This window comes from Myripristis murdjan, chromosome 8 (assembly GCF_902150065.1).
Source record: "Myripristis murdjan chromosome 8, fMyrMur1.1, whole genome shotgun sequence".
Taxonomy (NCBI): Eukaryota; Metazoa; Chordata; class Actinopteri; order Holocentriformes; family Holocentridae; genus Myripristis; species Myripristis murdjan.
In genome coordinates this window covers 1,087,171-1,109,720 of record NC_043987.1, presented here as the reverse complement: position 1 = coordinate 1,109,720, position 22,550 = coordinate 1,087,171, and the positions used below count along the sequence as shown (strand labels likewise).

General features: G+C 44.9%; 1 protein-coding gene and 1 long non-coding RNA gene across 3 annotated transcripts in view; one reads left to right on the top strand and one right to left on the bottom strand.

Annotated features, from left to right (window-relative positions):
- Positions 1 to 22,550, bottom strand: part of gsg1l (gsg1-like) — a 101,220-nt gene that overhangs the window by 5,360 nt on the left and 73,310 nt on the right. Inside the window, exon 4 of the mRNA XM_030058977.1 lies at positions 781 to 892. Within this exon, the coding sequence (XP_029914837.1) occupies positions 781 to 892 (112 nt within the window). The remainder of the gene's footprint in view (positions 1 to 780; positions 893 to 22,550) is intronic.
- Positions 13,571 to 14,895, top strand: LOC115364406 (uncharacterized). 2 transcript variants are annotated; one of them, XR_003928666.1, is made up of 3 exons: positions 13,571 to 13,720; positions 13,801 to 13,868; positions 13,968 to 14,895. It is a non-coding gene; the product is annotated as an uncharacterized LOC115364406 (long non-coding RNA). The 2 variants fall into 2 exon arrangements; XR_003928665.1 differs by having other exon boundaries at positions 13,965 to 14,895.

Sequence of the window (22,550 nt, the reverse complement as noted above, 5' to 3'; positions counted from 1 at the left end):
TGAGAACATTTGGGGTTGGATGGCAAGGGAAGTTTACAGAAATGGACACCAGTTCCAGACAGTGGATGCCCTCCGTGAAGCCATCTTCACCACTTGGAGCAACATTCCCACTAGCCTCCTGGAAACACTAGCATCAAGCATGCTGAAACGAATTTTTGAGGTGATTAACAAGAAAGCTTTTTTGCCTTTGCCATCAGGAGGTCATGACAGTGTGGATACCTGACAGAAAATGACACTGAATCCACAAAAAACCTTTGGTAAATCATAATTATGACATAAAAAGTCAAAATTATGAGATCAAAATGTCGAAATTATGAGATAAAAAGGTGAAATTATGAGATACTTTGACGCAGCTGTCAAAGTGCAGCAGCTTTTTGGCATGAGTTGTACTGGTGTGAGTTATGTTAAATTTGACATGGACTGTGAGGACACTGAGGACTATTTTAGACATGGCTTTACAGCAGATGCAATTCTTTATTTGCTTGCTGATTCACACGGGATTTTACTAAGAAAATGCTCCCCTGAAAGAATTTTAAGCACGAAACAGCTCTGGCATAGAAAGAACCAAACCAATGTGGCTGAGGTGGCAGCCGTCACTGAACAGCAGCTGGAAACATCTGGTCAGTCTCACGGTTACAGATGGATGCACCATGCACAGTTGTTATCTCATAATTTTGACTTTTTGTCTCATAATTAAGGCTTTTTAATTTCATAATTACGATTTATACACTGTGTGAGTGAGAGAGAGAGAGAAAGAGAGAGAGAGAAAGCGAGACTGACCAGAAGGACCAGCCATAGTCCCAGCTATGAGGCCTCCAGTCTTCAGGACCCAGGCTGACGGTGATCTGGAACACCTGAGTGTACATCATATGGGCTACCATTCCCAGAAGACCTGTACACACACACACACACACACACACACAAACACGTTCCACGAAAGGTCTTAAAGATAGCTCGATGAGTTTGTCCATCCATCCCTTCAACACTATAATCCAAGGCAACATATTTCAAAATCTATCAGACAGATTGCCATGAAATTGTGAGCACATTCATCATCTCCATAAAATGCCTTTTCATTACAGTTGTTTACTTTCAGGCACTCTCAAATCTGGGTGGATGATGAAGATTTTCAAGAACAATACTAAATAATAAAATTCCCATTTTAAACTGGGTTTGCCACCCCTTTAAGCTTTGATTAATCACTTGTGCTGAGATTTTCGCATCAGTGTCAATATCTATGACCAGAATTTAATTTGGACAAATAGGGTGAATTTACATCAGGGGATTTCAACTGCCTGAGACCCTGGGTTGGGGTTGTCAACACCAGAGCTGACCTCAGGTTGCTTATCTTTAATGCTTTTCATTTTCACTTAAGCTTAAGCTTAAAGGACTTTTTCATCAGAGTCAGTTAACAAATAGTTATTATTTTTGTCACGTGTGAATGTATAGGCAGGCCAGTAACGCATGATGCATTTCAACATTTGCAAAACACAGGCTATCAAGGAGTGGATGGGCACTACTGTGAAGGCAAGAGAAGTCCCCTAAACCTTTTCCAAATTCAATATATTTTAATGAACGTGAGAATTCACAAACAAGAAGTAATACATGGGAAGAACAATCACTTCCAGCATTCAAACCACATCGTTGAATGCATGGTCAGGGACCACCTGCTAGACTTGCACAGACCACCAGGGGGCCGTGGCCACTGGTTGAAAAGCCCTGATCTGCAGCATCTTAATGAGCAGTGAAGAGACACTCTTCTCTGTTTGAGTCCCATGTTGTGATTTAGGCAAGGACAGATACATTTGTACATAAATACAAGCACAAGCTAATATGCCATGGCAATTAGCATAAACATAAATATAGTAAATCACCCTCTTCCAGCTAAAGATATCGCCAGTAATAAATCAGAACACATAATTATCATAATTAGTCATTATACATTACTAATTGATTTAGAGGTGCAGTTATTAGAGGTACAATCAATTAGAGATAGGGACATAATCACTCAAACATACAGTAAATCAAATGGCCACAATGCAAATAAGCCAGAGTGAGGGAATGGCATTAATGTCAATAAGATTATACATCATATCCACACATTCACAAAACGACATAGTTTGTCTTTTCTGAGTGTGTGTGTGTGTGTGTGTGTGCGTGTGTGTGGTGTGTGTGTAACATCATGACATAGTAAATGAAATACAGCTGCTCCAGATTTACAGTTCACTATAAAAGGACAATCATTTTTCTCCAGTCTCCACACCATGACGACAGAAATTTCTAGGGAATGTGTGTGTGTGTGTGTGTGTGTGTGTGTGTGTGTGTGTGTGTGCGCGCGCATCTGTGCGTGCGTGTTTATGTGCTCCAGAGTCAGAAAAAAAACATGGCAGTGAATCCCCCTGCAGAGAGGGTTAATGAGGTACTGATTGGGAAGGTTTCCCAGTAATGACAAAACTGACTGACAAAGTGTAACAAATGAGTGTAACAAATTAAAAATTGCATTGTCAGTGCCAAAAAAAAAAAAAAAATGCTATACCTTGCTTTTGCTATTACCCCGTAAAAATGGCAGAATGAAGTTGGATTTTCCCAAAAATGTTTCTCAGCACCGTCCCCTGCTTTGTGTCATCGTAGTTGATTATTGTCGTCTCCTGCTGGACGTGTTTATTACAAGTGAATGTTCACTAGGTGGTAAGTTTTCCTACAATTTTTATTTTATCCAGTAAAAATACAAGACAAGAACACTGGACACTAAGGGCTCTACTTTAACAGTCTGAGCTCCTGGTGCAGATGCTTTCTGGGCGTGTCCAAGTCCACTTTTGCTATTGTAACGGTGGCAAAGAGGCTGGTCGCGCGAGGCGCATGGTTCAAAAGGGTTGTAGCCTACTTAGTCTCTGCAGTAAACCAATCAGAGTGCCGTCTCCCATTCCCTTTAAAAGCCAGGTGTGTCACACCTTGGTGGATTGCTATTATAATGGTGGATTTTCCGGGTAAGAAGGAAGGCTTCTCTGCAGAGGAAACAGATCTGCTCATGCATGAAGTGAAAGTGCACAAGAAGATCATGTACGCCGTAGATGATATGCTCGTTGATGGAGTCCTGCTGTCGCCGTAGATTTGCCGTAGATTCTACGGCGACAGCAGGACTCCATCAATGCTCCCTGAGGTGAAGCAGCGTCCCTGTGTGTGGAACAAGCAAAACTGACACATGTTGGCACCCCCTATGTGGGCGACCTCATTTTAACACCAATACACCCATGGGTGCTATTTACACGTTGGCACTGGATGCCAGGTGTAAGCTAGGGCCCTAACGCTGGCTTCTCTGTTCATTCACAAGAAAGAAAAAATATTTTTTCAGTAACAGAGGATGCAATCACTCATTTCAGAGGCTCTCATCTCTGAAATTTATTGCCAATGAATATAAAATTAAGTAAGGACATGAAGGACTAGAATACACATGTTGAATGCTGGCTGAATAAAAAGCTGAATGTTTCCTTTGTCTTTAATAGTAACGTGGATGTAATAGTAATAGGAATCTACTTTTCTAGGCTATATATTATTTAAAAGTTAATAATAATAATAATAACAATAATAATAATAATAATAGCACAGTTTATTTATAGGCACCTTTCTAAACACTCAAGGTCACCTTACAAAGCCGATAAAAGAAATAAACCAGTGTAACAATAAATCAATAAATTTAGCAAGACAAATTTACACTGTGTAAAATCATTATGTACAGAGGATTAATGTGATGAATATGTGTGTTGGATTACAATCAAACTGAATGTGCCAGTTTAAAGAGATGTGTTATGAGATGAGATATAAAAATAGAGAATAAATGTTTCAGATGTCTGATGGGAGGGCATTCCAAAGGTGTGGGGGGGGGGAAGCGGCTGAAGGCTCTAAAGCTCATGGTAATCAAGCAGGCAGGTGGTACGGTGAGGTCAATGGAAGAAGATGGGTGTGTTGATGTGGAGAAGTTCAGAGTGGCTCAAAGGATCGAAGTTATGGATGGCCTTAAAGGTGAGAAGCAGAATCTTGAAATCAATGTGATAATTTGACCAGGAGCCAAAGAAGTTGTTGAAGGACAGGAGTGATGCAGTTAATGGAGGTGGTTCTTGCAGCAGAGTTCTGGACCAGTTGGAGTTTATGGATGGACTTGAGAGGGAGACCAAAGAGAGGGGAGTTACAGTAGTCGATGTGGGATATGACTGGAGTGTGAACAAGAATGGAGGTAGACCCAGTGACATCATTGGTGTGCGCTTGGGATGATAATGTGCTGTTGAGGATAACACCCAGACTCAACCTGAGGCGAGGGACAAACTGAGGAGTTGTCAATGGCAATAGAAAAACAGTCAAGTTTTGTCAAGGTGGATTTGGTGCCTATGAAAAGAATCTCGATTTTATCACTGCTTATGCATTTCTCTGTGATAATGATCTATTTATGCTTTGGCTTTTACTGGAATGTTTGGTTCATTAACTCCTTTCCTGTTACAAGAATGAGAACTTCACTGGAACTGTGCTGCTCCAAAAAGAATGAATTAGGTATAGATCCATAACAACAGCATTTTGAGTGGCAACACAAAGTTTAAATAATGTTTCGAAGGATGCACAAAAACACACGTTTGCGTTGGTTTCACTCTCAGTGCTTTTTTCAGCCCCCTGGTTTCCAAAATGGCAGAGCTGTTTTATGCCATAAAATGTTTCCTCTGGATCAAAACCCAGAAGACCCTGAAAGCAGATCCAGTGAACCGGCTCCACCAGTTATATTATTATGAACTGGTTACATTATAAAAATTCAGGATAGGAATAATGAAGGAAGAGGTGAAAAACAAAATCTGCGTTCTACAGTGGAGCTACCATTGAACCTAAGTGTCAGTGTATAGACTTTTCACATCTTTTCACATTTTGTTTTTTACCTTTTCATTCATGTGTGTTGCATTCACAAAAACACTCTTAAAAAAAACCCTTTTCCAACTAAAACATCAACAGGTTACAAACATAACTCAAACATGAACAGGTTACAAACATAACTCATAACAAATGAAGTGATCAGCACTTAGAATAAATTTACAGCGAACTGTAAGTTTATATCAGTTTTTAATACGCAGCAAAATGAAACAGACACAGCATTTCTGAGACAAAAGTGGGAGTAATTTAGCAGAAGCCAGGGACCAGCCACCAGTGATTAACAATCAGCTACTACAAATCACATCAAAACACAACCAGCAACAAGAAAACAGTAATAAGAAAAAAGACAAAAATAAACAGTAAGTGTAACCCCCTGGGTTAATTCTCAGAGTGAAAATACTGTGAATAAACTGGTGTGTACCAAGAAAAGTATGTACATCAAGAAAAATCCCTACAGTGTTGTTGTGAGGGGGTATGTCACCTTAAAACTGTGAGTTTTGCATAGATTGGCCCAATCCCAATGTCCACCCTCACACACTCACTGACTTTGAGGCGCGCTCCTGTTAAGTCCGTGAGGGCTTAGGGTCCCATTGACAAATCATGAAGTGCGTGAGGGATCTCTCGCAGACTTTTTGAGCCCTTAATGCACCCTTTCCGTAAGTGGGCATCTCCGCAGACTTAGCGTAAGGGAATTACCCATAGTTCATTGCATTGTGACGGATGACATGAATCCCCTGGGGAAACCAGCTGGCGGCCGCGATAAAAGCGAAGTGAAACAAGCGAATTTGTAAACAATCCAATCCAATCCAATCCACTTTATTTATAAAGCACAATTTTAACAAACACAAGGTTTTCCGAAGTGCTGCACAAGATAACACACCACAGGATAACACAATAGAAGCAGAATAAAAAGGTAAAATACACAATAGGATAACACGATAAAATAAGATAAGATCAAATAAAATAAGATAAAATAAGAAGAAGAAGAAGAAGAAAAGATAATATAAAATACTACAATAAAATAAAATAATAATACAATTATAATTTAAATAGAATAAAATATGTAAAACGCACTGCCCGCACAGCCTAAAAAGAAAAAAAAACATGGAGGGTGCAATCAGCAGTGACGCTGCAAAAAAAGTAAAAGTTCTCATGTGAGTATAATATTTTATATAAGATGGCCTTCAGAAACAAAGGAAATAAGCAGATAGGCAATGCATAGGCTATTTGTTTTTTATCTCTTGGCAAACTCATCAATGCCTTTTGTGAGAGTAGATCATTTTTTAATGCTGTTTTCACAACTCCTCAAAAATACCAAGCAAAAAACGTAAAATAAAAAGTCCCAAAGCTGCGATTGTGAGAAACATGGTGCATCGCTGTTGACAACCAAACAAAGGGCTGTCCCATTCCCTTTTTACTACTTCAGCCCCTCGCAGCCTCACGCACTCAGTCACTTTCCAGGTGCAGCTCCTTAAGTCAGTGAGGGCTCAGGGCTCAGGGAGGAGATTGAGATTCAGCCAGCGACTGAATTGTACATTCCTTAACATGAGGTGTGACATATTATCTTGATTACCTGTGTAATTTTCTTTTCTTGCTTTATGGTTGGTCAGTATAGAGACACATCATGTTTCTTAAATTCTGATTGGTCAAGGGGCGGGATAAGCGAGCTGCGCTGCTCAGTAGAGCATAGAGCAAGTGGGTGTGTGCGTCTGGAACACCGCAGCAGCAGAGTGTGTTTTTGTGTCTAGTGGCTATTAGCCATAAAAGTAAGCTAATTGTAATATTTAGCCACTCTAAAAAGAAGTGTGTTGTACTTCTAAGAGTATTTTGTCAAGTTTGTATTGCATTATGCTTATGCTTAACTGTGTGGACTGCCTGCTTACAGCGTGGCTAGCGCTTTGCTAGCGAGTGAGTACTTCACGGCTTTGTATGGACTGTGAAGCCCGCTGAGGACTCCGGATAGCACGCTGGGGAGCGGAGGGGCACGGCAGCGCCTAGGACACCGAAGGAAACCAGCTGTTTCCATCGTCATCGCCGCCGAGACGGGATATTTTGACTTTCTCTCATCTTGAGACTGAGGCGGGATTGTTTCTGTGCCATCAGAGTAAGGACTTGGACTTTTCTCTGGGTTGGTGAGTAACCAACTGTCACACGCACCGCGAGAGTGAAGAGCTCACGCACACACAACGCACGCTAGCTGCTGTCAGGCCTGCAACGGGGGTTATTTTATTTTAATTTATTTGTTTTATTGCCGGCTTTTGTCTTTGTTTTGGTGTGGATCCACAAGAGTAAAAAGAGAATATTTCTGCCGTTTTGATGAGGTGTGGTGGTTAAGTTCCGGTTAAAGGTGTGAATTTACTGTCGGGCTGGTCAGTAATTGAGGCTAAATCCTCCCGTGTTGATTTTAAAGGGTTTCATACGTACTGTTTGCCTGGTTATTGTGAGAGTGTTGGTCAGGTTTAAAGGTTACCTATACCTGTATTTTATTTTCTCTTCCTTGAATATCTCCAGAGGTGGGATAGAACATTTGTTTGTTGAGGAAACTACATGACAATTATAAAAGAGGACAACTCATGTGAATATAATTTTTATTTTATTTTATCTGTGAGTAAATATAATTTCATAGAATTTACCTTTGTGTCAGTGTAATAAATAGAATAAGTTAACAGTTGAGTTTAAAAGGCTATCATATATTAGTCATACATTCCTATTCTGATTTCATCTGTGATTGTTTAAAAGAATTGAAATTGGTTAAAATCATTATATGATACCCCGTTAAAAAAGGGTTTAAACCACTTACACTATTTAAATAAGTGGCGAAAACAAGTAACTTCCTTAGAAGTCAGTAAAGCAAAAGAACCCAGGGCGCTGTATCTTAAGGCATTAGATACAAAGAAAGCGCTACATAAGAAAAAGCAATGAGAAAAAACACATCATGTGCTGTTGCAAAAACCAGATAACTGGCCAATAGATGCACATGATGCAGAAGGATCATCCAAAGAGCCATAGGTAAACCTGCATTCAAAATCTATAGTCATATTTCTTTTCCCAGAAACAGACATTAAGATTCTATTAAGATTTTAGAGTGTGCCTGTCTGGAATTTTCACCTGTTCATCCAGAAGAGCATTTGTGAGGTCAGACACTGATATTGGACCAGAGGACTTGGCTCCCAATCTCCGTTCTAGTTGATCCCAAAGGTGTTGGATGGGGTTGAGGTCAGGGCTCTTTGCGGGACAGTCAAGTTCTTCCACACCAAACTCAGCCAGCCATGCCTTTATGGAGCTGCTTTGTACACAGGGGCTCAGTCATGCTGGGACAGAGAAGGGCCTTCCCCAAACTGGTCCCACAAAGCTGGAAGCAGAGAATTGTCCAAAACGTCTTGGTGAGCTGAAGCATTAAGATTTCCCTTCACTGGAACTGAGGGGTCAAGGCCGCCCCCAGATATAACAGATCGTAGCGTTATCCCTCCTTCAGCAAACTTTACAGTTGGCACAATGCAGTAAGGCAGGGAACGTTCTCCTGGTTTCACCAAACCCAGACTCGTCCATCAGAATGCCACTCCACAGAACTTGTTTCCACTGCCCCAGAGTCCAGTGGTGGCGTGCTTTACACCACTCCATCTGACGCTCTGCGTTGTGCTTGGACTTGCATGTGGCTGCTTGGCCATGGAAACCCATGCCATGAAGCTCCCAGAGCACAGTTTTTGTGCGGATGTTAATGCCAGAGGAGGTTTGGAGCTCTGCAGTTATTGAGTCAGCAGAGCACTGGTGACTTGCGCACTATGCGCCTCAGCACTTGGCGATTTTACGTGGTCTGTGGCAATGTGACTGAATGAAACACCTGAATTCAGTGACTAACAGGTGTGTCCCAATACTTCGGTCGGCACCCATCACACTTTAAAGAGTTTTGCCAGTTCTTGTTGGTACTCAAAAAGTCAAAAAGTATCAAATAAGATTAGATTAGATTAGATTCAACTTTAGAGGGATGGGGGGGTTGGTTTGTGGGAGCGAGAGGGAGCGGGGGCCTGGTGGGGCAGAGTTCAGCAGGGAGACAGCTGTGGGGAAGAAGCTGTTCCTGAACCTGGTGGTTCTTGTCCAGAGACTCCTGTAGTGCCTCCCAGAGGGCAGGAGGGCAAACAGACTGTGTGCTGGGTGGTAGGAGTCCTTTATAATGTTAGTTGCTCTCCTGAGACAACGCTTCCTGTAGATGTTGTCAGTGGTAGGAAGTGAAGCTCCGGCAATGCGCTGGGCGGTTTTCACCACCCTCTGCAATGCCTTCCCGTCAGAGACGGAGCAGTTCCCATGCCAGACTGTAATACAGCTGGTAAGGATGCTCTCGATGGTACAGTGGTAGAAGTTCACCAGGGTGTCTGAAGAGAGGAGTTTTTCTTCAGAGTCCTCAAGAAGACGAGGCACTGGTGAGCCTTCTTGACCAGGCTGGAGCAGTTAGTCGTCCAGGAGAGGTCCTGTGAGATGTGGATCCCCAGGAATTTGAAGCTGGTCACGTGCTCCACTGTCACACCGTTGATGTGGATGGGTGGATGATGAGCATTCTTCTTGAAGTCCACGATGAGCTCCTTGGTTTTTGAGGTGTTAAATGTCAGGTTATTGTCCTCGCACCATGCAGCCAGGCGATCCACCTGAATGGCCTTGATGAGGCCAATCACGGTGGTGTCGTCCGCAAACTTGATGATGCCGTTGGAGCCATGTTCAGGTTTGCAGTCATGGGTGAAGAGGGAGTAGAGGAACGGACTCAACACGCAGCCTTGTGGTACACCAGTGTTCATGGTGAGAGTGGAGGAGCAGTGGTGGTCTAACCGGACGTGTTGCGGCCTGCTGCAGATGGGAGCTGTGATGCACAGATCTGCAAGTTTGGTTACCAACTTTGACGGGATGACAGTGTTACATAAATGTACAAACCTCCGCCTCAGGTTTTACTGGAACCGTCTGCAGTCCTGTCTGCCCGGTGAGTGTAGCGACCTGCTAGCTCTATGGCACTGTCCGGGCAATTGCTGTTTAACCAGGTCTCTGTGAAGATCATGACGTTTGAGTCCATAATCCGTTTGTTGTTGGTGAGGCAGAGTCGCAGTTCGTCAGTTTTGTTAACGAGAGATTGGACATTAGCGAGGAGAATGCTGGGTAAAGGGAGCCGTTGCAGCATTAGCTTTAGCCTAGCTCGTAGCCCTCCGCGCTTACCCCGCCTTTGTTTACGATCTCAACGCCGTCTGCGAGCACTTCCAGCCGGCCGGGAAGAGTGAGCAGCCTCCGGTGTCTTGGAGATCTCCGGGGTAAGTCGGAGATTGGCGATAAAACTGTTGGAGTCGTGTAATCCAATGTCCAAGAGCTCCTGTCTGCTGTAAGATGTTAAAGCAGTGCTGTTCTGTGTAAACAGGCCAGTTAGGAGCAGGTAAAACACTGCATATTTGCAAAAACTGGAGAAACGCTGAGCCTCACGTTGCTCACGCGCCGCCATCTTGGTCATAAGGTCAAATAAGGAAGCCATGGTCTAATAACCATGACCACTGAATTTTCAAAATAGATTTGAATGAGAAAGTAGGTTCAGTTCACTGGATTTTAGAGCTGCAGCTATCGAATATTTTAGTAATCGAGTATTTGACCAAAAATTCTGTCGAGTAATCGAGTAATCGGATAAAATACGTTTTTGCCAAGATAAAGCGTAATTATGAATATATATATGGTACTATAACATTACAAATGTATTACATTAAAGGACATAATACAGTAGCTTCGTGGCTGTGCATTTATAAACTAAATGCAAGTGTGTCCATTGTGTGTGTGCGCACGTGTGTGTGTGTGTGTGTGTCACGGACACGTCTTGGTATGGCTGTTTGGAGGCGCAGCGCGAGTCGCAAACTCACTCGCTATACATACAACTATAACTAAACCAATAACTTTAAAATGAAGAGCACAACATCGCATTGGAAATTAATATAACAGCAGTGGCCGTAATCGGATGTCTATGGCAATGCAACAACTCTATCTCCACGTGTTGCATGCCACATGGTTTTTGGAATGAAATAGTTCGTTTTAATATTCTAACACATTTCTGTTTGTGTTAATTTCGTCAGCTATTTTTCAATTTAGTTTTAGTCTTAGTCTTGTGTCAAATGCCCGCATTAGTTTTAGTCATATTTAGTCAACTTGTATTCTTTTTTGTTTAGTCACATTTTACTCGACGAAAAGTCTTGGCATTTTAGTCTAGTTTTAGTCAAAGAAAATCCAAAGTATTTTAGTCTAGTTTTAGTCGACTAAATTACAAAGTATTTTAGTCTAGTTTTAGTCAATAGTCTTTTTTTAGTCTTTGACCTGCATCATGTTGGCTTTTTTAAAATTTAACAATATGTTAAATTATTATTATTTTAAAATTTTAAATTACTTATCAAACAGACCTAAGAATTCAGCTACCAATGAATGAGCAGTAGTATGCATGTGATAACATAGATTGAAAAATAATCCGAAGTGATACCTCTTCTCTGAATAGACAAGCTAAGCCAGTGTGCTGCTGTTAGCCAATGAAAATATAGCGGAGTGGTGACTCTTCACTTTGTTACACAAGCTATGTCAGTGCGCTGCTGTTTTAACTTTGTTCTCACCGCGCTACGCTTCAGACAGCGCCGGTGGGTGTGTGCTCCTCAGTCACACACACACACACACACCTTGGCATGAGCACACAGCAGCGCAGGAGGAGAAAAACTAACGTGCGGTTGTGCCACATTAAAAATAGTCCGTGCGAAACACCGCGGATTTATATTTTTATTTATTTATTTATTAAGCGATTCTTCGAGGCAGGAAAAAAGAATCGAGGTACTCGATTACTTCGAGTAATCGTTTCAGCTCTACTGGATTTACTTCAGGTGTCTTTCAGGTCTTGATCCAGAAGACCATATATATTAAATAGACTGTTAAGCTCATGAATATATACAGCCAAATAATTTATGAAACTTCCATATGCTTTTCAAGGTGCTTTGTGTAGAATTTTCATCATTATTAATGATCATTTATCTGTATAACATTGCAATATTAATTGTGATTTACCACTCACAATATCACAGTGGTCCAGGCAATTTGTAGCCTCAGTCTCACCCAAGTCCTGTTGCAAGTGCTTTTACAAAATTAAGACTGCATCTTCCATACACCCCTGTTGCTTCTTTCTAATTATACTAATGTCTCAAAATGTGTTGACAATTATTTATTCACATTAAAGTGCTACAAGAAGCATCTTTATGTCTTGTGTTTATCAGACAGTTTGGGTATAAGGCAAGAAATACTCTTTCATGATCTCCAGGTAGATTTTTTTTTCCGGTTCCAAACTGCATACCCTTTTAAAATTCAAACCTCCTGTTTCACTAATAAAGGCTCCAGTCCCTATCCTGCTGTAATATTGATTTGCAGCACATAAATTAACATTTCGCTGGTGAAGCCTTCAGCCAGTTTGTATGATGAGTATGTACAGCAATTTAAGTCTGTATGCTGGAACATCACAGTTGCTGTAGTGGGAAATTTAATCACTACATTTTAAATGTTCATATTGAATAACATATATGTGTAAGATTTATATTTAATATGAGCAAAACACTGTAGAAGAAGGCACTCATAGTGTGTATACATAAATGTTCCTGCCTGATAGTTTACTTGCTTGTGAGCACCTTCCATTGAGTATAGCCATAGAGCCCTGCGGTTCTGAAACTGTTTTCAGTCATATTATCTACATTTAATCCCCCATATGCCCAATATTAATAACCTTTTACAATGCATTCAATAAATATTCTTGCTGGGCAATAAAAACTGAAGAAGTCATCTATTCCAACATGTGTGTTAAAGGATCATACCAGTAATTTTGCACATTTTACATTGCAACAAATTTGACAAATTTGACAACAAAATTTTGTAAATAATACAAGGGTATTAAAGATTTCACTATATATAATCAAAATTCCTTGATTTCCAAATTTACATTTTGGTTGAAGCACAGAATCATTGATTTGGTCCTTTAACCTACAGTTATTTGTGCGTACACTGACAGCCACTGGTCACTGTAAAAAATAGCATGTGAAATGACAAGTGAAATAATTGACATGATTTTGGAACACATGTGATCTACAACCACATGTGATTTAATAATTTCACATGTGAAAAAACTGTCCAACATGTTTTTTTTCACATGGGATTTCATGTTTTTCCACGTGGAAATTGTACTTAAGAATCTAATCACCTGTGAAAATGTTAACTCCATGTGACTTTGTGTGACCCATTTTCTTTTCATATATGGAAGATTTCACTCGTGAAAACAGCAAATTACAGCAAACAAATATCTTGTTTACATATGAAATTGTTGTCTTTTTACACGTGAAAACTGTAAATCACGTGAAAAGCAAATCACGTGTGAAAAGTTCACGTGACATTTTCTTTTCAAATGAAAATGTCAGTTCATGTGGGAATATTACCAACAGCATGTGAAAATGATAAATTCACATGTGAAATGTAAATTTTCAGTGTTTGTGTTGCTATGAATTAATAAAAACATTTTTATGTTTTTGTAGCAGGATAGTCTCTTCCTCCTCCCCTTCCCCCTCCTTTTCGCTTGCTCCACACCAGGTGTGGGTCATCTCGCGGCACTAATTGCGGGGTGGAGCCGCTAGCCTTTTAACTGCTCCGGTGTGGGTGTTTGCTCAGTGTGCTACCTTGTCTCCCGCGGGGCTGGCGTCCGTGTGTGTGTCGGCGTTCCATGTGCTTTGAACCGTGTGGCGGTTGGCGTTGCTGATTTCGCCAGGTCTTCTCCTCTCCGAAAATTGTAAGTCCCTTTTCGCCTTGTGGTATTTGGGTGTCTCTGCGGTCTCTGGGCATTACACCTGCTTGATGTTGTGCTTGCAGTGAGGCTGTCGGCTGGCTGCGGCTGTGTGGGACTGGAGGTCGTCTACGCTGTTGTTCGCTCTCTCCAGGTATGTCGGCTCAGTTAACCTAACGGCAGCTGTAATCCAGCTTGCTAGTGGCTGCTATCCGGCTAGCCGCTAAACTTTCTTTTTGTGGTCTCTTAGCAGCGTTAACTGCGGCCTGCTGCTCTCCCTCTCCTCCCCGGCGGAGACGCTGTGCCTGTGCTCTGTGCTCTGTGGTAGGTGGCCTGTAGCCAGGTTACGCCTGGTCATTCACATGGTAACCCACATAATTGTAAATGCTATTTTGTGTGCGCACTTCGTAGGCACGTTTTGGCCTGGCTGTGCGCTGCGGTGCTCCACTCTCCGGCGGTCAACGCTCTGGTGCACCGGGACTCTACTGCTGTCTTGTTTGGGCTTGTCTTGTATTGCTGTGTATGTTGCCTTGTCAATTAGTTCTTCTATTGTCTTGCATGCCGCATGTTTTGCACAGCCGCATTTATATTGTTGGCTCCCACTGTGGCCGCAATTACGCCACTGTTTGTTTTACCCTGTTTGTTATCGCCAGTGACTACTATAAGTGTCGTGCTGTGATTGGCTGATCTCCCGCACCATTGTACGCGGGGACGAACTGCAATTGGCCCACTTTTGGGTCAGTCCCAGTAAACCCTGATTTATTTTATTTATTTACTTGGTGTTGTATATTATGAATATTGTGTTTTGAGTTTATTATAATTTGCTCTGCTTTATTTTTGTTTTCTTTCTTAATGTTTTTTGTGTGCTTATGTTTGGTTTGTGTGAGGTTTAAGTGTGTTTAATTCATTGTTTATTCCTTTGGTTGTTTTGAGTTTTTTCTTTATTGTAATTGTTTTGATTTCCTACGCATACTGGTACTGGTGACCCTAAGTGAGATTGTTGTAGTGGCCGTGTTACAGTATTTGAAAAGACCTGTCACTGTTTGTATTCTACCTTGTTAATATTGTGAAAATAAATCTATTTTTATATTGAGTTCACGTCTGGTCTGGGTGCATTACGAACCTGAATTAAGTTCCTGGGGGTGAAATTCCCCCAGGTGGCGTTGTCGAGCACCTTTAAATTCAAGCCTTATTACATCATTATCTTCCAACCACCCGTTTTGCCACAACTTGGCGTTGTCGGCAGGATGCACCCTTAGACACAGACGTGATTTTATTTTTAGGAATTTTTTTATTTTTAAACTTTTTTTTTAAACTGAGAATTGTATTTGTGGGAGACTGTCAAACATTGTTTAGTATAGCAAGAGACAAGACAGCAGTAGCGGTCTAGATCTTTAACTTACCTGTGATTCTAGGATTCCATTTGGTGTGAAGCTTTGGTACAGCTTTTTCCCTGCAGTTATGGAGGAGGAGACACAGCAGCTCAGAGACCTGGTGGCCCAGTTAAGGGCAGAAAATGAGCGGCTTCTGGAGGGTGTTGCCCCCCAGGCGGGTCCCAGTGTGGCTGCTTCTGTCCCTCCTGCCGTGGCGGGCGGTGCCCCGTCTGCCGGCCCAGCGGTTGCTGAGCGGTTGGTGGTCGTGCCCAGGGACCGCAGATGCCCCATGTTCAATGGTAAGACTGGCATTGGCATAACTGAGTGGGTGGAGGAGGTTCAGGCATGCATGCGTGCACGCCATCTGTCCATGGTTGACCAAGCTTTCTTCATTTTTGATCATTTGGAAGGTGAGGCCAGGGAAGAAATAAAGTATCGCACCAGTGCTGAGAGGAGCGACCCAGCTAAGGTCCTAGCAATCTTGAAGGAGCTGTATGGTTGTGCTAAGTCATATGTCACCTTGCAGCAGGCTTTCTTTTCTAGGAAGCAGCAGGAGGGGGAAACATTGTTGGAGTTCTCCTTGGCTCTGATGGCTCTTATGGAGCAGGTGAAACAACGCGCACCTGATGGTTTGCTTAACGCAGCAGTCCTGCTTCGTGATCAGTTTGTGGAACATGTCTTGGACAGTGCTCTTCGCCGGGAGCTGAAACAGTTTGTTCGCCGCCAACCCACTGCTACATTGTTGGAGGTGCGTGGGGAAGGTATGCGGTGGGAAAGGGAGGGGTTCCCAGGGGGTGCAAGGGAACGTAGCCACTCCCTTCCATCTATGTATGGCCTGCAGTATGGGGTGCAGGGTAGTTCTCGGCCAGCTTCTCCTGTCTCTTCACATGGTTCCGAGCTTGGTGAATTGAAAGAGCTGTTGAAGCGCCAGCAGGAACAGCTCAATCAACTCACTCGCACTATTGCCTCCATGCAGACTTCTCTTCCGCCAGCTCGATCCTCTCGGAATGGCCCGGTGATTTGCCGTCGTTGCCGCCAGCCTGGTCACTTTGCCAGGGACTGTGAGGGTGAACGGGCCCGTGCTGGCCCTGCTGCTGGTCTGTCTTCTACTGTGGCCAGACCCACCAACTCCTCTCGCCATCCGGAAAACTAGAGCCCACTGAACTGCCGAGCCACAGTTCAGATGGGGAGTTAGCGGGCTCACAGGTAGCAGCGGCAGTGGGGTTAATGGCGTCCTGTCCACATATTGATGTGATGATGAGTGGAGTCACGGTTTCCTGCTTGGTGGACACTGGGTCAATGGTGTCTACGGTCACCGAGAGCTTCTTTCTTGAGCACTTTGCGCCTTGGGGGAATGATCGCCTCCGGTCATGCCATTGTTTGCAGCTTCGGGCTGCTAATGGTCTTGCTATTCCCTATCTTGGCTACTTGGAACTGGATGTCATCCTCTGTGGTAAGAAGATCCCTCGCTGTGGTATTCTAGTGGTGAAGGACCCTGCCAGCGCTGAATCTTCTGTCCCTGGGATTCTCGGGATGAATGTTATTCGCCGCTGCTACAGAGAACTCTTTGGGGTATATGGCCTTTCACTCTTTGACCTGCCTGCAGTCACACAGTCTCCTGGCCCTGTCATTGAGGCCTTGCAGCAATGCCATCAGGTCACTACTCAGCGTCATGTTCTGTCCACCGGTGCTGCCAGGGTTCGTGGCCCTCGAGTGGTGCGAGTGCCTGGTGGTGTCATGAAGATGGTGGCTAGTACTTGCCCTGAACAGCTCTCTGATCAGTCTGTGCTTTTTGAGCCCCCAGAGTCCGGCTTGCCAGCTGGGCTGCTAGCTTCCCCCTGTCTCGTCCAGGTTGTGCGAGGTACTGCTTACATCCCAGTGGTCAACGTTGGAACCACTGAAATTGTCCTTTACCCACGAACCCGCCTTGGCGCTCTGAGTCCAGCTGAAGTGGTCAGTCTTCCCCCAGGAGTCACAGAGGTTAGATCCTCTGCCACTGTATCCTCTCAGGTGGCCGCTGCTTCAGAGCAGGGTGGGGTTGAGGCAGTTGATCTGTCTGCATTGACAGAGCCAGAACAGGTGCAGGTCCGGTCCTTGTTGCAGGGGTACAGTTCAGTCTTCTCTGCCCATGAAGGTGACCTTGGTTGTACAAATCTGGTTTCTCATGACATTCCTCTGCTGGATGACACCCCGGTTCGGCAGAGATACAGACGCATTCCACCCTCTGAGTATGAGGCAGTCAAGACCCACATCAACCAACTCCTTGAAGCCCAGGTGATAAGGGAAAGCAGCAGTCCTTACGCCTCCCCGATTGTTTTGGTGCGGAAGAAGGACGGCAGCCTACGGATGTGTGTCGACTACCGCCTGCTTAACGCCAAGACGAGGAAGGACGCTTTTCCTTTACCTCGCATTGAGGAGAGTTTGGATGCACTGTCTGGGGCCCAGTGGTTTTCCACTCTCGATCTGGCAAGCGGTTACAATCAGGTGCCAGTCTCAGAGCCGGATAAGCAGAAAACTGCTTTTTGCACACCATTCGGTCTCTTTGAGTGGAATCGCATGCCTTTTGGGCTGTGTAATGCGCCGAGCACATTTCAGCGCCTCATGCAGAGGATGTTCGGAGACCAGCAGTGTCAGTCTCTTCTTTTGTACTTGGATGACATCATTGTGTTCTCGTCTTCAGTCTCCCAGCATGTTCAGCGGCTGGAGGTGGTTCTGGATCGGCTCCAGAGGGAAGGTCTTAAGGTCAAGCTCGCCAAGTGTTCCTTCTTCCGGCGAGAGGTCAGCTACTTGGGTCACATCATCTCTGACAAGGGTGTTGCCACCGATCCCGCAAAGATCGAGGCCGTAGCCAAGTGGCCACGTCCCAGCCAGGTGTCAGAGCTGCGTTCCTTCTTGGGCTTTGCCAGTTATTACCGGCGTTTCGTTGAGGGCTTTGCCAAGCTAGCCGGTCCTTTGCACAAGTTGGTGGCGAAGCTGGCTGGCACGAAGTCCAAGAAGCAGTCCGGACAGGTGTTCCAGACTGCGTGGACCCCAGGGTGTGAAGAGAGCTTTGAGGCTCTCAAGTCCAAGCTGACCTCTGCCCCCGTGCTTGCCTACGCTGACTTCTCCCGCCCTTTCATTTTGGAGACGGATGCCAGCCACAGTGGACTTGGTGCGGTCCTCTCCCAGGAGGTTGAGGGTGGGATTAGGCCGATAGCCTATGCTAGCCGGGGCCTTCAACCAACGGAGCAGAATATGGCCAATTATAGTTCAATGAAGTTGGAATTCCTTGCTTTGAAGTGGGCCATGACGGAGAAATTCAGGGAGTACCTTTTGGGTCACAGGTGCATGGTTTTTACAGATAACAATCCCCTGAGCTACCTCCAGTCAGCCAAGCTAGGTGCTGCTGAACATCGTTGGGCTGCCCAACTGGCGGCGTTTGACTTTGAGATCAAGTATCGGTCTGGCCGCAGCAACAAAAATGCTGATGCTCTCTCTCGGCAGCCCACATCCAGCGCTAGCATGGCAGAGCAGGTTCTGCCCAGCACCTCTGTCCCTGTTACACTCCAGTCAGCTCCTTGTTCAGGCCTTGTATCGGCATCCCAGGCAGTGGTGTCTGTCTTTCCCCAGCATTCCTCTTCTGACATCCGTGCTTTGCAGGAGGCTGATCCCCTCCTGAAAGACATCTTGGCGCACTGGAGAAGGCAGCTTCAGCCAACACCGGTGGAGAAAAGACAGCTCCCCAGCCTGGCTCGGGCTTTGTTAAAACAGTGTGATCGTCTTGTGGAAAAGGAGGGCGTGTTGTACCGGCGGGTCTATCGTCCAGATGGGGGGGAGGAAATCCTCCAGCTTGTTTTGCCATCTGCCCTTAAGCAAGACACCTTGACGCAGCTGCACCAGGAGCACGGGCACCAGGGGGTGGAGCGTACCACCGAGCTTGTGCGTCAGCGCTGCTATTGGCCAGGGATGACGTCCGACATCAAGCAGTGGGTCCAGAGCTGTGAGCGTTGCCAGGTTGCAAAGGACACCAGACTAGCGTCTGGTAGCTTCATGGGACACTTGTTGGCATCGCGGCCAAATGAGATTGTGGCTGTGGATTTTACATTGTTGGAACCCTCCCAGGGTGGTTTTGAAAATGTTTTGGTGATGACTGATGTATTTAGCAAGTACACTGTTGCTGTTCCAACTCGGGATCAGAGGGCATCCACTGTTGCCCAGGTTTTGTTGAATGAGTGGTTCTTCAGGTTTGTAGTCCCAGGTCGCATTCATTCCGATCAGGGCAGGTGTTTTGAGAGCACGTTGATCCAACAGCTCTGTCATTTGTATGGGGTCAGCAAGTCACGCACTACTCCGTACCATCCCGCTGGCAATGGGCAGTGTGAGCGTTTTAATAGAACGCTCCACAACCTCTTGCGCACTTTACCAGTATCACGGAAGCGTGACTGGGTTTCTTGTCTTCCCCATGTGCTCTTTTGTTACAATACCACTCCTCATCAGGGTACTGGAGAGTCACCATTTCTTTTGATGTTCGGCCGTGAACCCCGGCTTCCCATTGACTTCCTTCTGGGTCGTGCCCAGGACCCAGTGCAGGGAGAAGTTCAGGACTGGCTGGTCGAGCACCAGGCCAGACTTGAGGTGGCCTTTGCCAATGCTCGGGAGCGGTTGTTGGTGGCCGCTGAGCGTCGCAAAGAGCGTCATGACCAGGGGGTTCGTGATGCCCCATTGCAGGTTGGCCAGTTGGTTTATCTTCGCGACCACAGCGCTAGGGGTCGCCATAAGATTCAGGATATCTGGAGCTCTGTTGTTTATCAGGTCTTGAGAGCTCCTTCTGGTGGTGGACCTGTTTACACCATCGCCCCAGTGGATGATTTGCAGAAGACCAAGAACGTGCACCGTGACCAGCTGAAGGCTCATGTCGGCCCCGAACCTGTTCCTCCTTTCCATCAGTCTCCCCCTCCAAGGACCTCCGAAGCTTCTGATGATTCTCTTGGTGGTGACGTATGGGTTCTGGTTCCCGACACCCCAGCACCATCTGTTTCTGTGGCCTCTAGGTTTTCCGGGTCCACAAGGCCCAATCGGGTGACCTTGGTGGACAGTCGGCCTGTTCCTGAGACCCCTGCAGCAGCCCCGTCTACTCAGAGGCAGCCAGCAACTGCTGGTCAGTCAGTTCCACGTCGTACTCTTCGGTCAACAGCTGGGCAACATTCAAATATCCATCATCTTCCCCGGCCTGTGAGTCATGAGGACAACGAAGTTGTGGGACCGTTAAGGCCAGTGTCAAATGCACAGTCTGTAGTCTTCCGGCCTTGGTGCTAGGGTGTTGAGTGCTTTACCCATCGTCGGGGCGACGATGCAAGACTGGGGGGTAGAATGTAGCAGGATAGTCTCTTCCTCCTCCCCTTCCCCCTCCTTTTCGCTTGCTCCACACCAGGTGTGGGTCATCTCGCGGCACTAATTGCGGGGTGGAGCCGCTAGCCTTTTAACTGCTCCGGTGTGGGTGTTTGCTCAGTGTGCTACCTTGTCTCCCGCGGGGCTGGCGTCCGTGTGTGTGTCGGCGTTCCATGTGCTTTGAACCGTGTGGCGGTTGGCGTTGCTGATTTCGCCAGGTCTTCTCCTCTCCAAAAATTGTAAGTCCCTTTTCGCCTTGTGGTATTTGGGTGTCTCTGCGGTCTCTGGGCATTACACCTGCTTGATGTTGTGCTTGCAGTGAGGCTGTCGGCTGGCTGCGGCTGTGTGGGACTGGAGGTCGTCTACGCTGTTGTTCGCTCTCTCCAGGTATGTCGGCTCAGTTAACCTAACGGCAGCTGTAATCCAGCTTGCTAGTGGCTGCTATCCGGCTAGCCGCTAAACTTTCTTTTTGTGGTCTCTTAGCAGCGTTAACTGCAGCCTGCTGCTCTCCCTCTCCTCCCCGGCGGAGACGCTGTGCCTGTGCTCTGTGCTCTGTGGTAGGTGGCCTGTAGCCAGGTTACGCCTGGTCATTCACATGGTAACCCACATAATTGTAAATGCTATTTTGTGTGCGCACTTCGTAGGCACGTTTTGGCCTGGCTGTGCGCTGCGGTGCTCCACTCTCCGGCGGTCAACGCTCTGGTGCACCGGGACTCTACTGCTGTCTTGTTTGGGCTTGTCTTGTATTGCTGTGTATGTTGCCTTGTCAATTAGTTCTTCTATTGTCTTGCATGCCGCATGTTTTGCACAGCCGCATTTATATTGTTGGCTCCCACTGTGGCCGCAATTACGCCACTGTTTGTTTTACCCTGTTTGTTATCGCCAGTGACTACTATAAGTGTCGTGCTGTGATTGGCTGATCTCCCGCACCATTGTACGCGGGGACGAACTGCAATTGGCCCACTTTTGGGTCAGTCCCAGTAAACCCTGATTTATTTTATTTATTTACTTGGTGTTGTATATTATGAATATTGTGTTTTGAGTTTATTATAATTTGCTCTGCTTTATTTTTGTTTTCTTTCTTAATGTTTTTTGTGTGCTTATGTTTGGTTTGTGTGAGGTTTAAGTGTGTTTAATTCATTGTTTATTCCTTTGGTTGTTTTGAGTTTTTTCTTTATTGTAATTGTTTTGATTTCCTACGCATACTGGTACTGGTGACCCTAAGTGAGATTGTTGTAGTGGCCGTGTTACAGTATTTGAAAAGACCTGTCACTGTTTGTATTCTACCTTGTTAATATTGTGAAAATAAATCTATTTTTATCTTGAGTTCACGTCTGGTCTGGGTGCATTACGAACCTGAATTAAGTTCCTGGGGGTGAAATTCCCCCAGGTGGCGTTGTCGAGCACCTTTAAATTCAAGCCTTATTACATCATTATCTTCCAACCACCCGTTTTGCCACATTTTCATTAACCTTCAGCTCACATCTACTCCCCTGTTCAATCAAGTTGCTTTGAGTGAAAGAACCGTCCATCCACCTTTGCAGCACTGAAGAGAAGCCTGAATTGGCTTTAACATGATAGTTCAGGTTTTCACCCAGATAGTGGTGTTTGCCCACGCTCCATACAAATGTATTACATCCATCAAGGTTGGTCCATTAAATCCTTGACTGTCATGAGAATGAGAGCCTCACTGGGAGTGAACTGCTTCAAAATGAATGAAGTAGATATAGACTAGGGGAAAACCCAATTTTGAGTGGCAACCACAGAAACTGAGTTGGGTAGAATCAGCATTGATATAGGGAGTTCTAGCATTGCCCAGTGAACCTACTGGAAGCAATCTTTGAGGAACAGATTAAATAATTATATTGACACTTGACACAAAATAATTATGTAATGCAATATATCAATATAAATAAAATCAACAAATCAAATAAATAACAGCAATGATAAACAAGCTAAAAACTGTAAGGCTAGAGAGAATAATTAATATGAATAAATTGCATTGCTGTGGGGAAAAACTGTTTAGCAGTGGAGTAGTCCTTGTTTTGATACTCCTGTATCTTTTCCCAGACTGTATTAGTGTGAACAGGCAGGAG